The sequence below is a fragment of the Ctenocephalides felis genome, unplaced genomic scaffold, assembly GCF_003426905.1.
Source record: "Ctenocephalides felis isolate EL2017-DRISC unplaced genomic scaffold, ASM342690v1 CF-g0.4_SCAFFOLD_03572, whole genome shotgun sequence".
Lineage (NCBI taxonomy): Eukaryota > Metazoa > Arthropoda > Insecta > Siphonaptera > Pulicidae > Ctenocephalides > Ctenocephalides felis.
The window spans coordinates 15,718,424-15,733,453 of record NW_020539726.1 but is presented as its reverse complement, the minus strand read 5'-3'; the positions used below and the strand labels follow the sequence as shown (position 1 = coordinate 15,733,453).

At 30.5% G+C, this 15,030-nt stretch overlaps 1 protein-coding gene across 1 annotated transcript in view; it reads left to right on the top strand.

Annotated features, from left to right (window-relative positions):
• LOC113388165 (huntingtin) overlaps positions 1 to 11,032 on the top strand; it is a 30,175-nt gene extending 19,143 nt beyond the window's left edge. The window contains 12 exon segments of the mRNA XM_026625566.1: positions 1,406 to 1,692; positions 1,767 to 1,894; positions 1,933 to 2,797; positions 3,622 to 3,768; positions 4,097 to 4,198; positions 5,367 to 5,679; positions 5,841 to 6,062; positions 6,232 to 6,749; positions 6,926 to 7,136; positions 9,674 to 9,818; positions 9,887 to 10,170; positions 10,594 to 11,032. Of these exon segments, the coding sequence (XP_026481351.1) occupies positions 1,406 to 1,692; positions 1,767 to 1,894; positions 1,933 to 2,797; positions 3,622 to 3,768; positions 4,097 to 4,198; positions 5,367 to 5,679; positions 5,841 to 6,062; positions 6,232 to 6,749; positions 6,926 to 7,136; positions 9,674 to 9,818; positions 9,887 to 10,170; positions 10,594 to 10,941 (3,570 nt within the window). The 3' untranslated portion in view covers positions 10,942 to 11,032.
• The last annotated feature ends 3,998 nt before the right edge of the window (positions 11,033 to 15,030 follow it).

Below are 15,030 nucleotides of genomic sequence, written 5' to 3'. Positions count from 1 at the left end.
TACTACGACAGAATGAGCTGACTAGCCGAAAATCACGTATGCTATACAGGTCGATTTGGTCGTTGCCAAGCCAATGTTCACATAGACAAAGAATGATTATTTTATTGTCATGGACCTTTGTTAATGCCTCGGTTTTATTGGATAAACATTGAATATTCAGGGACATTATGTTGATCCAGTTTGACAATTTTTCTTTGTTTTTTTTCCCCAGATGGAATAAAAAACGGTCCACATAGACTCCTTTTGGCCAAACATCCGGAGATTTTATTCTTTCCAATTCACTCTCTGCAACGGAGACCTTGAAAGAGGCATATGTTTCGGATGTTTTGAAGCCATTTTCTCACATTCAACATTTTTGAAATTTATTTCATTTAAGTAATTTTTTAGAGTTTCCGACGATGTTCCGGTGCCAGGCGAAACACATGCAAGTGGGCCTTCCTCACAACTCCCGCGAGTGTAGTGCTCACATTTGTACCTTCTATGGCTTTGTTTTTTCGTTTCGGCGTCTTCTTTTTCTGGACCAAAGTCCAATTTCCATCGTCATTTGCTTTAATTGATTGTTGTTCAGCTTGGGTCGATTTAGTAGGCAGCTCCGTGTTGGCAACCGCATCTCGGAATGTTTCGGTTCTTATCTAATTCCTTCAAAGCAGTTGCTACTGCAACACTCACCTGTTCCTTTGAGACCTTATTAGCATTGCCACTGTTTTTATTGGTAGATTTATGTTTAGCCTTCTTGGATGCTGCTTTCTCAATATTACTATCAATATTGGGTGCAGCTGACGATGCCTCTTTTTTCTTTTCATTTGGCTTTAATAATTGCAGCATCTTAATTTTTTCTTCAAGCTGCTGAATTGTGTATTCCTTGTCCTTTATTATTGTCATCTTGTCGTCTATTATCGTATTTTTGTCGATAATTGTTTGCGATAAGTGGTTTATAGTATCCATATGTTTGTCACACGACACTTCACTGCTCAACTCACAGTACTGTATCAACTTTCCAACAATGAATTTGAAACCTTTTCTTTTGGCACAACTCACATGTAATAAGTAAATTTTGCCACAGTTCTTACAAACACCCACACTTGCAGATGGTTTTGTTTCACAGCAATTGTAGGATTTTTTGGAATCCTATTCCGGAATAGTTAATTATGTCAGAGACATTACGACTCTTCAAAAAACACGTCCGCACGGTTCAACGGTTAGCTTAGTTGTATAATATCAAATATTGATTATTTAATCATTTTTTGAATTTGATAAATAATATCAAATATTATGCAACAAACAGTGACTTATCTTGCATTGTGCATTTACTTATAATATCTCTTGAAACTTTGAAACCTTACAGCACTTTTGAATCAGTCATGTATTATTTTGTTATTGATCACGTCGATTATTCATCTTTTAGATGATTTTCGTCCACAAAGTTCTAACAAAGTTTCTCGACCGGTTGCACGTAGACTTATCAGGATCGATTCTCCACTCTTGTATTGTTGAAGTAAAACTTCTTGAGCACAAGAACATACTAATTTGTCGTGATGCTTCGAGACTTTGTTCGAGCAAGGCAGAGTTGTTGAGAACCTTGGAGACCGATGATAGTGACGATGAAGTTGTTGTTAAGCAGAAATTGTCTGAGGTGAAGTTTAGGCAGATTATGGAGTATTTTAGAAGTAAAGGAGAACGAGTAATTAAAAGGTAAAGGAAAAGTTACTGAGAGTAAATAAATTGTTGCTGTCCAAATTGTCTTTTATCATTTTTTTATTTTTCAGACACGAAACGCTAGTAAGCATCCTAAACAAGCTAGCTGTGCAATTCTATTCCTTGCCACCTATCGAATTGGACCACATGAAAACCATAGACTTCACCAATTTACGGAAAACAAAATTGACGCGGAATGGTTTTATCAACAAGTAAAAACAAAATGTTGCTCTAAAGATAAAACTCGAGCTGAGTGCAAGGCTTTAAGCAAAATCATGCAAAAATTGGGCGCTCAAAAACTGCAGGAAATTTTATCGGATGAAAATGTTGATGTTGGCTTTTTTGCTTATTGCTTGACTAGTGAAAGTGATGATGATAATGTAAAAGTTGTTGTGGATTGTTTAATGAGTAAAATTTTGGTGTTAGTTGAAGATTTTAACTTTCAATATCAAAATCAGTGTGTGTTGTTTCAAAAAATTACAAAAAGTGTTATTAATTTGCTATCAATTGATCAGAATTTATTCGCTGACTTTGTGGACCCTTGTATCAAATTTAACGCTTTGTGCTTACAATATTGTGTGCATAACCTAAAACAAATCCCAAATTTTCTCAACAGTAGTGCATTTGAAGATGCACTCACGTGCTTTTGTGCAATAATCAAAACCGAGCAAGTGTGGTCGCATTTAAACAACACCCACAACTTACAAACACAAATACACAACTACATTGCATCTTTGTATCAAATCTTGCAGCAATTATCCCTCGATGCTACAAATTATCGTTTAATCGAAAAAGTCCCAAATTTGGACAAAACTTACAACAACCAAGTTGTGTCCATTATCCAATTTGTGGAAGATTTCAATACAGTTTTGTGTAAGGATCTAAATAAGTTCAGTGTTTTGTTGACTCCAGATTTAGCGAAGAAAAGTGTGTTTTTGCAATGTGTAATTATGGTGTGTCGATTCGATGTTGTTATCAAGTTTGCGATGACGCCGTTTTTGGTTTTTGAAAGAATCGATTCGAGTTTGGACGAAAAGAACTATTTTGCGTTTTTGCAGGAGTTTTTGCAAGATTCGGATGTTCTGGAATCATTTGTGTTTAGGTAAGATGTAATTTCTAATCGATGTAATATACTCTTTTAACGATTTTGTAGTTAATGAGCTTAAAAATTTGTTTTTCTTCAAAAAATGTTTATGGTTTTTTTTGTATGTTGGATATTATTTGAAAGGTTTTTTGTACAGAATCCGAATATTGAAATTAATTATATGGTTTGTCAACACGAAATACATTTTTACTGAATTTCTAGTAAAACGATAGTAAAAAAGTTTCACTACAATAAAATTTGTGTTTAGGTAAGATGTAATTTCTAATCGATGTAAGATACACTTTTAACGATTTTGTAGTTAAAGAGCTTAAATTTTTTTTTTCTTCAAAAAATGCTTATGGTTTTTTTTGTATGTTGAATATTATTTGAAAGGTTTTTTGTACAGAATCCGAATATTGAAATTAATTATATGGTTTGTCAACACGAAATACATTTTTACTGAATTTCTAGTAAAACGATAGTAAAAAAATGTCACTTATCAACGAGTAGAATACGATATTTACAAAACATTATATTGTGATCAAACGTTATATGTTATTGCAAAAGTCATTAAATTGTTATATTATATTGATTTTTTTTTCTAAATATATTAGGTTTAAAACTTTTGTAACGAATGCTTAAATTAACTTTGTGATTTGTCTATAAAAAATACACTTTTTATGAATTTTTTACTTCAAAAATTTTAGGTTGAATCTTTTGTGGCATATGAGGTATTGTTTGAAAGGTATTTTTCAATAGAATTTGAATATTGAAATAACTTTCGAAATTTTTAAACGCGAAAATTTTTACATTATTAAAATTATCTTTTTTCTTCATTGCAGGTGTGCTCTGTTGGGCTGGACTTCGCGGACACAGTTCGAGGAGACTTGGATGAGCTTATTGGGAGTGATCAGTGGTTCTCAAACTGTGGACGCGCCATCGGATGAAGTTGTTTCGGTGCAGACCACTGCGATTCGGGCAATAACCAAGTAAAAAATTTAAAAGAATGATTATAAATTGATAAAAGCTATTTCTCTTGTACGTTTTGGAACTATGTGTGTGAATAGCAAAACCCACAGAAAAACAGAAAAAATACTTACCTAATGAATAATAATCCTAATTATTGAATCTCAATTTTTATTTTAAAATTAATTAGTTAGAAGATATTAAAAAATTAATCACAAGTCTTTAAAATGAGTTTTTTGCCTTCTTTGAATTTCGACATTCTCGACAAAATTCTTGACAAGAGGTTGAAATAATATTTATTATTAGTTGATTAGGAATAAATAAATAAATATATTTCTATTTATTCGTTAGTTTGCTGTTGAGCAGTTTGCTGCTGCCAAAGCCTGGTAATACTGTTGTATCCAGTTATTTACACATATCGAGAAACGACAAGATAAATGAAGATAATATAGTGTAAGTATTATTGAATATACAAGTTCAAATTAGTATAAGTGTACTAGTTATTTTCCATTGCATGTATTATGTTATATGTTAACACTATGCAGATAACTTCGGGTAGTTCAAAATAATTGGTGCTTTTGCGTGAAATCAAACTTATTTTATTTTGATATATTTATGCTTGCTGCACTGCATTGTCTTTAAAAAATGGTCTATATGTGTTAACTCAAAATATCGATATCTTAATATCGATGATAATATCGTAGGACTATATATAGTTAAGGGCTGAAATTTTAGTTTATTAACTTCCCGTAGGGTAAGTTATTGTAATGGGCCGAAAATCGGAATTGAAAATTTTTACATTTCTTGACGTTTTGAAGGTTTCTGAACGTTTTGGCATACCTCAGAAAAAATGGATGTGTGTGTGTGTATGTATGTATGGATACAAATTTCCAGTCACGTTTTAGGGCGCACGGATCAGCCAATTTGAATGGTTCAAAAAACATTCGATTCCTATTGATAGGGAAAAGAGCTGATTAGTTTTTGGTAAAGGCAGGTCCAGCCGTTTCGGAGATACGGAGCAAAGAGTGCAGAAAATAGAAATCGAATTTTTGAGAGAACGGAGTCTCCGATTTGAATGATCTAAAAAACATTCAATTAGTAATGATTGGGAGAAGTGTTTATCAGTTTTTGGCAAAGGCAGGCCCAGCCATTTCAAAGATACAGAGCTAAATGTTAAAAAAGGCAGTTTTTGAGAGAACTAAGCGTCCGATTTGAATGATTCAAAGAACTTTCTGCTTGTCTTAACAAAATAATTGATTTTGAAAAAAAAATTGTCTCAATTTTTTTTTTTTTTTTAATTTTTTGTATATCGAAAATAATTCAGATTTTATTTTTATTTCTGACTAAAGTTCTAATATACTTTAAACAAGTGATTTTAACTTTGCAATTCAGTTAGATATAATTCTTATAAATATTAGACAATGTTAAATTATTTGTAATAATCTATTTTAAAACATTTAATATTCCTCGATCATCTCGTTACGGTACGGGAAGTTCCAGCAATTTGCCTTAAGGCACGATGCCATAATTGCCTCAAGACAGAATTCCACTTACAGCTAGTTTTATTATTTTATTTCCAAAAAATATATATATAATCATTTACGGTTTTTTATTACTTTAGTTCTCGCAAGCTGAAGCCCATCCACCATTTAATCCAATCATTTCTCGAAGACCCATTCCAAGAATCTTCCAACTTGGACAGAACTTGCACAGAAATTTGCAGTAAACAAAGTTTATATTATCCAAATGCACAAATAAGTTCAAGATATCTGAAAAGTATTTTAAACAAAGAGGAAAATGAGAAAAATAAGATGTTGAATGAGTTTGAAAAAGTCCACGAGTACAGGATGAAGTGCTTGCAGGAGAGTGGAATTGATTTGGAAAGCTGTTTGCAGTTTTTAGTCGAGATGTATTCTCACATGTTGAATTTACAGGTGCGGTAAATAATATTGTTAACCACTTAATTAGTTACCAATATAATTCTGGTTTGTTTGAGATGCTACTCACTCCCACATTAAATCAATCATTTAAGGCAGACTACTATTTACACCTAGTTTGTAATGTACATAATTTATCTATTACAATTATTTTTCAGGCTCCAACCAATTCAATAGTCGTTCATTCAATCCTGGAATCATTGGTGTCCGTGAGTGATTTATTCACAAAGAAGAGCCACTTTGAGTGGTGCCTAAATTTGTGTCTCGATATGTGGAAGAGATGTTCCAGCGATTCAATGGTCAATCATGATGAGATAGCGATGAGACATTTGGTTTCTTTGGCTTGTAAATGCTGTTCTGTGTTTATTTCAGAAGATTTGGTAAGTGGATAATACAAATGTATAAATATATCCTCTTAAACTTCCCAAATTTGAAAACATATTTTAGTATTTGGATTCTACTAAAAAAGATCCTTCAATCGAAACTTCTTTAGACTCCTCTGCTACAAATGTATTAAAAGTGTATTACACCTAATTATTTTCATTTCAGGGCTGTGATGCTTTACTAGACATCGTAAACATGCTTCGTTCCTCCTTAAGAAGTTCAAGCATACCACGTAAAACGAGTTCAATACCAGCTCTAATGTGCTTAATCGAAGTCTATGATGCGAATTACATAAACGAAATTTTGACATCAAGTCAATCAAAAATTTTGCAAAAAAAAGACCAAAAAGTCAAATTATCAGATTCAAAAAAATTAAGCTTTGGTGACTTATCCCTAAATTTAACAACCACCCAAGATAACGATGATGTCAAAAATGTGACCAAAGATTTTGTTGGCAAAGAAATTGAAGAAATAGAACATGATCGTAAAGTTGATACTGCTTTTCTCGATGATGATAAATGGAAATTGGATGACTGGTCCAGGACGTTTATCCATCATGATTCCAGAAGACGTTCCAGTTTGAAATTTAATGAAACTAGGAGTAAGTTGAAACATGATATGATAGAGATCAGAGACAAGGCAAGGGAGTATGCGGAGACTGTTTTTGCAGAAATCGAACAAGGGTAAGTAGGAGGAAATGAAGTTTTATCACTGGTACCTGACCTAGTACCCAAGAAATATATATAAAAATATCTATTTTAATTTTTTGTTTATACCTCCACCGGGATTCGAACCTATCACCCGGCTCTATTTCAATAATAAAATTCATTTATTATTTCTTGATACGATTCTTTTTTAGGGGATATCACCATTCCTTAAACCATTTAATGTCAGTTTACACAATGAGTTTCCTGGTTTTGGAAAAGTTTTCGGATTCAAATTCTGGTGATGGTGCTGTTACTAAAAATTATATTACAAGTCAAGAGGAGAATAATTCGATATTGAATTCGATCATTTTTGTGCTCGAGCAGGATAATGCTGACATGAATTTGTTTACTTGTGTTTGTAATGTAAGTAGAATAAAAAATTATATATATATATATATATATATATATATAGACATATATATATATATTTATATACATAGCTGGGCACCGTTAATCAAATAGTTAACTTCGTTAATCGTTAATCCGCTACAAAAAAAGTTAACTTCGTTAAACGTTAAAGCGTTACATTTCGGAAGAATTAACGCAAGTTAACGTTAATCGTTAATCCGTTAATATGTGTAAAATTACATTTTTATATCGTTGCGTTAGTGAACTTAAAAAACTTATTAGTTTAGGTTCTGGAAGTTAACAGGTTATGAATAAAACAAAATACTTGTATAATTCAAATGTGTAATTTAACCCCTCGCGCGTTTTATGCACACTTCCGTGTGTATAAGGAAAATGGCACAATTATCACATACCGTGATAACGCTATTGGTCAACTTTCCGTTTTTATGATTGCATATTGTTTTTACAAGAATTTTTTTCTAAATAAAGGGAAAGAGTTTTTTTAACTTCCCGTAGGGCAAGTTATAGTAATCGCAAAAAAATCGAAAATAAAATTTTTTGCATTTCTCGACGTTTCAAAGGTTTCTGAATATTTTGGCATACCTTAGAAAAAATGGATGTATGTGTGTGTGTATGTATGTGTATTCGGATACAAATTTTCGTCGACGATTTCGGGAACACGGATCAACCGATTTTAATAATTCAAAAAACATTCGATTCGTATTGATAAGAAGACGTGCTGATTAGTTTTTGGCAAAGGCAGGTCTAGCCGTTCCGAAGATATGGGGCAAAATTGAGCCAAAAACGGTAACTCAGTTTTTAAGAGAACGAAGCGTCCGATTTTAATAATTCAAAAAACATTTTACTTGTATTGACAATTATGAAGAACTGATCAATTTTTCATGAAGGCAGGTCTAGCGGTTTCGGAGATCTAATGAAAAAAGTAAAAAAAAATGCCATTTGGCGGTCAAAATGATCATTAGACATATGCACATCAAATTATCAGATATTTTATAGAGATTTTAACAATAAGTATAAATTTTATTTACATTCCTATGGGTTCCGTACCAATGTTTATCCTTTAGACAGCGACGCGGCGCTTACGCGCTTTATATTTTGTCTCTATGCAGTCCTAAAGCAGTAAAATTGCTTTGAAAACAAGTTCAGATCTTCCAAAATATGTCAAAATGAAAAAAACATTTTTTTTTTCAAAAAAAAATAATTTTTTGTCCAATAGTTTATAGTTTCTCAAAAATCTTATTTTTTCGAAGTAAATTTTTTTCAAAAATGTTAATCGTTTTTAAAAAAATAATAATTGTAGGTACGGAAAGTACCAGCAATTTGCCTTAAGGAACGATGCCTTAATTGCCTTAAGACAAAATTCCATTTACAGCTAGTTTTTGCTAAAAATAGGAAACGCGCGACGGGTTAAGCGTCGGGCATAAGGTGCATATTCCCCTTCATGAACATTAACATGTTGAAGTTCTCGTCTGAAAGCGAGGCTCGTTTTGGTGTCAAAATGTCTTTACCCGTGGAAAACAAACGTTCAACTGCAGCGCTTGAGGGTATAGCAGTATTGTATTTAATAAATAGATTTATGAATATCTGTTATCCCCGACGAATGCAGCATCGTTGAACGAGTCTTTTGATTTCATATCCAGCCACATTTTAACGAGAATTTGCGCATTATTCTTTAAAGAGAATGTAGCTCTTTGGTTTTTCTATAGACTGAGTGGCAGAATTGAAAAAGTCTTCCTTCTCGTCATCATCGTTGTTACTCGCATTGCTCCCTCCGCCACTTAAACTATCTCTGTCCTTCGAATTTTTCGCTGCTTCTTGCCATAAGGCATCTTCTACCTTTTTTCCGTGCATTTTCTTACTGCATTCCTCTCTACTGCTGTCATACGTTTCCAGCCACATTAACCGAAACTTTGGGTGAAATGCCGCGGCAAGTTGGCACTGTTCATCATTCAGGAGTAGTCCAAATCTTTTCTCTATGCCGTTTAATAAGGCATTGGCTAAAGCCTATGGCTAAAGCTGTGCCGTGCGGTAAATAGTAGGCATTGGATTAACGATTAACGGACTTCTCGCATTTTAACGGAAGTTAACGTGTCCGTTAACATTTTTAAAAGTTAACTTAAAAGTTAATCCGTTAATCAAAATGTTAACTTCGTTAATTAACGATTAACGGATTAACGAGTTAATGCCCAGCTATGTTTATATATATATATATATATATATATATATATATATGTATATATATATATACTCTTTCGACACGACTTACCGATTTTTATGAAACTTTATATTTATACCAGCGAATATCTGTTTTTCATTCATACTCCTAAAATTGTTTTTTAAGTTCTTTGAACCTATTTCTTTTATTTTAGATTTCTAAACGTTTAACCTCCTACCACAAGTCTTTATTAAGTATCATTTTAGTAATCCAATCATTTTTCATCCTACTTCCAATCACTAAACGTTTTTTACTGAACATTTATCAAGATTTTCTTGGAAATTTGAAAGGTATACTATAAATAATATTTCTCCAGGGCCTAGAACGACTAGTGATATTGGATAAGCTTCCAAAACAAACTCTCAGTCAGATATCACAAGCTTGTCTCAAGAAAATCAAGAACTCAAATTTTACATATGTCAGGTACACTCTGAAGTTGCTAGTCGCCTGCATGTATAAAGGTAGGGTAAAAGATCAGCTAAAGTTTTTTTTTTTTGAGAAGTAACAATTTTAATTTACTATTTTCCAGAAGCCTCAACACAATTAAGTCTTTTGGACAATGCATCCAAACTAGATGACTCCGGTCAACCTTCAGACCTGGACCTGATAGTTGATCATGTTGAGAAGATATCAACACTTTTTGAACGTCTCAAGGTTTCCAATAGATACGAAGCCAGGGTTTTGTGCCAGGTGCTGAGCAAACTCCTGAACGACTTATTCCAACCTAGCGAGATGTTAGCCAAAGTAATTGGCGAATTCTTTTCCATCACGCAACAACAACACGGAGACAATTTGGCGTTGGTGCTTCTAGAGGTAAGTCGACCAAAGTCATCCCTAAGTTGCTTTTATCATATTGTGGGAGTTGTAATTATTATGAAAATATATTAAATTATAAACTTCCAACATATAAAAATATATAAAATTTATTCATTATAAAATATTACTTATATCAAAATATACAATGACAAGTCCAGTTTTGTTTTTTTACAATCATGACTAGCCTGCTTGATTTCCCCACACATATTATCACGTCGGGGTCACCTATGTGGGATTTGTAATTATTATGAAAATATATTAAATTATAAACTCCTAACATATAAAAATATATAAAATTTATTCATTATAAAATATTACTGATATCAAAATATACAATGACAAGTCCAGTTTTGTTTTTTTACAATCATGACTAGCCTGCTTGATTTCCCCACAATATATTCGTTACTTTTTATCATTTAGGTTTTCGAAAACCTGATATCTCGCGACCAGCACTCGTTGCTACAATCCTGGCTGGTGTGCTCTCTGGCAAACCTGGCTAACAAATTACCAGCCAACAAATCTCTTTCCTGTCTGGTATGTGTTTTTGTGGCTGCTTCTTTGAACAGCAGCCTGAAATTGATGTTTCCTTATGTCGTGTCCAGGTTTGGTAAGTTTGATTTTGAAGATAAGGTTATGCTCTGTTTGGCAACCAGGAATTTCTTCGAGGAATTGGTTGACGCAGATTTGAAAAAATGTTTTGTTGAAAGTTTTCGCAAAGTTAGGGGTAATGGAGATAAGTTTGATCTTGTTTTGAAGTCTTTGGAATAAAGTAGGTACATATATTTCTAGTCATGGTAATAAATGATGATGGTAATAAATAAGTTGAGCATGATGTTTATGATAAAAAGTGAATAAGGCAACGCGTTAAGTTTTTTTTAATTATGTTAATTGATATTAATTCTATAGAGTATATATTACATATAAGTATTGTTTTTAAAAGTATTATGAAAGTTATTACATGTTAAAGTTATAATTAAATATTTGAAGTCCTCCATTTATATTTATATGGTTGTATAAATTGATATTTCAGAAAATATATTGTAGAAATATATGTTTCGTAAATATTAGTTTTATTCATAATGACCTAATAAGTATTTAACATATTTAACACAATATAATTCGTTTTTGGTGTTACAGACAGTTTGTCAAATGTGTAAATTTATTTTTTTATATAGATTTGAATTATTTTTTTATTTAAATTAATTTAATTTAAACTATTGATAAATATTTAAACATCATTCAAATGATATCTCAAAATCAGTAACAAAAATGTTACTAATACTTTATTAACTGCATTTATTTTGAAAAATATGAATATTTCACATAGATGGTTGTATTCTACTTAAAATTACCTTTTATATGATACCCCGTATGCCATAAAAGATTCATTATAGAATATTTGAAGTTTGAAATATTTGAAATGATTAAGTTGAAAGTTCCAAAATTAATTTCGTTAAACAATTTTGGAGAAAATTGTGAATTTTTGATATTTATTAAATACAAATAAACATTTCGATGTAAGACATATTTTTATCCCTATATAAGCCTATATATGCCCTATTTTATTAGTATTTCACCACTAGGATATAGATAAAAACACTCTGTACTAGACGAAGACTATCGTAGAAGTACAAAGATAACCGAAAAGTCTGCAAGGCAAAAATTCTTAACAGTTGGGTATTAAGGTATAATAAAATAATACTTCAATATTTGTCAATGTAACTGTTGGAAAGAATAAGCAAATTAATGAAGTTTCCAGGTAAAAAATACATTTTATTTATTTATTTATTTATTTATTGTGTTTAATGGGGTCATAATTCAAGGCTTTGTCACATAGTTGATCTATTTCATTTTTCTATTTAATGAAATGTTATACTTCTCACAAGTACTTTGTTATAAATACTTAACAGCCAATTATTTGATTATGCTCATTATACTTTATTAACTTAAAAAGTTCAAACAGACGAAATTTTTTAGGTCAAAATTGTTTTAACCAAAATTTTTTTTGACCAAAATATGTTGGGCCAAAATTTTTGTTCCCAAAATTTTTTGGGCCAATTTTTTTGGGTCAAAATTTTTTTGATCAAAAATTTTTTGGGTCAAAATTTTTGTTCCCAAAATTTTTGGGCCAATTTTTTTGGGCCAAAATTTTTTGGTCCAAAATTTTTTGGGTCAAAATTTTTTGGGCCCAAACATCGGGCCGAAATTTTTTTGACCAAAAATTTTTTGGGCCAAAATTTTTTTGGGTCAAAATTTTTTTTGACCAAAAATTTTTTTTTGGGCCAAAATTTTTTGGGTAAAATTTTTTTGGGTCAAATTTTTTTGGGTCATTATTTTTTGGGTCAAAATTTTTTTGACCAAAAATTTTTTTTTCCCAAAATTTTTTGGGCCAAAATTCTTGTTCTCAAAATTTTTTAGGTCTAAATTTTTTTGACCAAAAATTTTTTTGGGCCAAATTTTTTTGGTCCAAAATTTTTTGGGTCAAAATTTTTTGGGTCAAAATTTTTTGGGTCAAAATTTTTTTGACCAAAAATTTTTTGGGACAAAATTTTTTTGACCAAAATTTTTTAAGTCAAAATTTTTTGGGCAAAATTTTTTGGGCAAAATTTTTTGGGTCAAAATTTTTTGGGTCAAAATTTTTTTGACCAAAATTTTTTTTTCCAAAATTGTTTGGGCCAAATTTTTTTGGGTCAAAATTTTTTTGACCAAATTTTTTTGGGCCAAAATTTTTTTGACCAAAATTTTTTTGATCAAATTTTTTTGAGCCAACATTTTTTTGACCAAAATTATTTTTTTAGCAAAATTTTTTGGGCCAGAATTTTTTGTGTCAAAATTTTTGTTCCCAAAATTGGACCCAAAAAAATTTGGCCCAAACAATTTTGGCCCAAAAAAAAAATTTTGGTCAAAAAAAATTTTGACCCAAAAAATATTGGACCAAAAATTTTTGGTCAAAAAAAATTTTTTTTTCCAAAGTTTTTTGGCTAAAATTTTTTGGGCCAAAATTTTTTAGGCCAAAATTTTTTGGGTCAAAATTTTTTGGGTCAAAATTTTTTTGACCAAATTTTTTTGATCCAAAATTTTTTTGACCAAAATTTTTTGGGTCAAAATTTTTTGGACCAAATTTTTTGGGTCAAAATTTTTTTGTCAAAATTTTTTGGTCCAAAATTTTTTGGGTCAAAATTTTTTGGGTCAATATTTTTTGGGTCAAAATTTTTTTGACCAAAAATTTTTTGGGACAAATTTTTTTTGACCAAAATTTTTTAGGTCAAAATTTTTTTTGACCAAAAATTTTTTTGAGCCAAAATTTTTTGGGCAAAATTTTTTGGGTCAAAATTTATTTGAACAAAATTTTTTTTCCAAAATTGTTTGGGCCAAATTTTTTTGGGTCAAAATTTTTTTTCCCAAAATTTTTTGGGTCAAAATTTTTTTGACCAAAAATTTTTTGGGACAAAATTTTTTTGACCAAAATTTTTGAAGTCAAAATTTTTTTGACCAAAAATGTTTTTTTCCCAGAAATTTTTGGGCAAAAATTTTTTTGACCAAATATTTTTGAGCCAACATTTTTTTGACCAAAATTTTTTTGACCAAAATTTTTATTTTACCAAAATTTTTTGGGCCAGAATTTTTTGTCAAAATTTTTGTTCCCAAAATTGGACCCAAAAAATTTGGCCCAAAACAATTTTGGAAAAAAAAATTTTGGTCAAAAAAATTTTGACGGAAAAAATTTTGGCCCAAAAAATTTTTGGTCAAAAAAATTTTGACCCAAAAAATTTTGGACCAAAAAATTTAGACCCAAAAAATTTTGGACCAAAAAATTTTGGCCCAAAAAAAAATTTTTGGTCAAAAAAAATTTTGACCTAAAAAATTTTGGCCCAAAAAATTTTGGAAAAAAAAATTTTTAATCAAAAAAATTTTGACCCAAAAAATTTTGGCCCAAAAATTTTTGGTCAAAAAAAATTTTTTTTCCCAAAGTTTTTTGGCTAAAATTTTTTGGGCCAAAATTTTTTAGGCCAAAATTTTTTGGGTCAAAATTTTTTGGGTCAAAATTTTTTTGACCAAATTTTTTTGATCCAAAATTTGTTTGACCAAAATTTTTTTTGCCCAAAAAAAAATTTTTGGTCAAAAACAATTTTGACCTAAAAAATTTTGGCCCAAAAAATTTTGGAAAAAAAATTTTTTAATCAAAAAAATTTTGACCCAAAAAATATTGGACCAAAAATTTTTGGTCAAAAAATTTTTTTTTTCCAAAGTTTTTTGGCTAAAATTTTTTGGGCCAAAATTTTTTAGGCCAAAATTTTTTGGGTCAAAATTTTTTGGGTCAAAATTTTTTTGACCAAATTTTTTTGATCCAAAATTTTTTTGACCAAAATTTTTTAAGTCAAAATTTTTTTGACCAAAAATGTTTTTTTCCCAAAATTTTTTGGGCCAAAATTTTTTTGACCAAAATTTTTTAAGTCAAATTTTTTTGACCAAAAATGTTTTTTTCCCAAAATTTTTTTGACCAAATTTTTTTGGGCCAACATTTTTTTGACCAAAATTTTTTGGGTCAAAATTTTTTTGACCAAAATTTTTTTGACCAAAAATTTTTTTCCATAACTTTTCGTACTACAATCATTTTTTCTACCAGGGAAACAGTCACAATTTTGAATTAAAATGGCGCTGTCAAATGTAAAAGTGTGACTGTTCTCCTAATACATCGAAACGATTTTGACGAGATTTTGTATGAAATTGAATATAATGGCGCACGCTTCGAAATACTGCGAGTTCGACTACGAAACATCGACCCAACATCGGTTTCGTCGCACTCGAGTTGCCCAAAAATTTTTTTCCCAAAATTTTTTGGGTCAAATTTTTTTT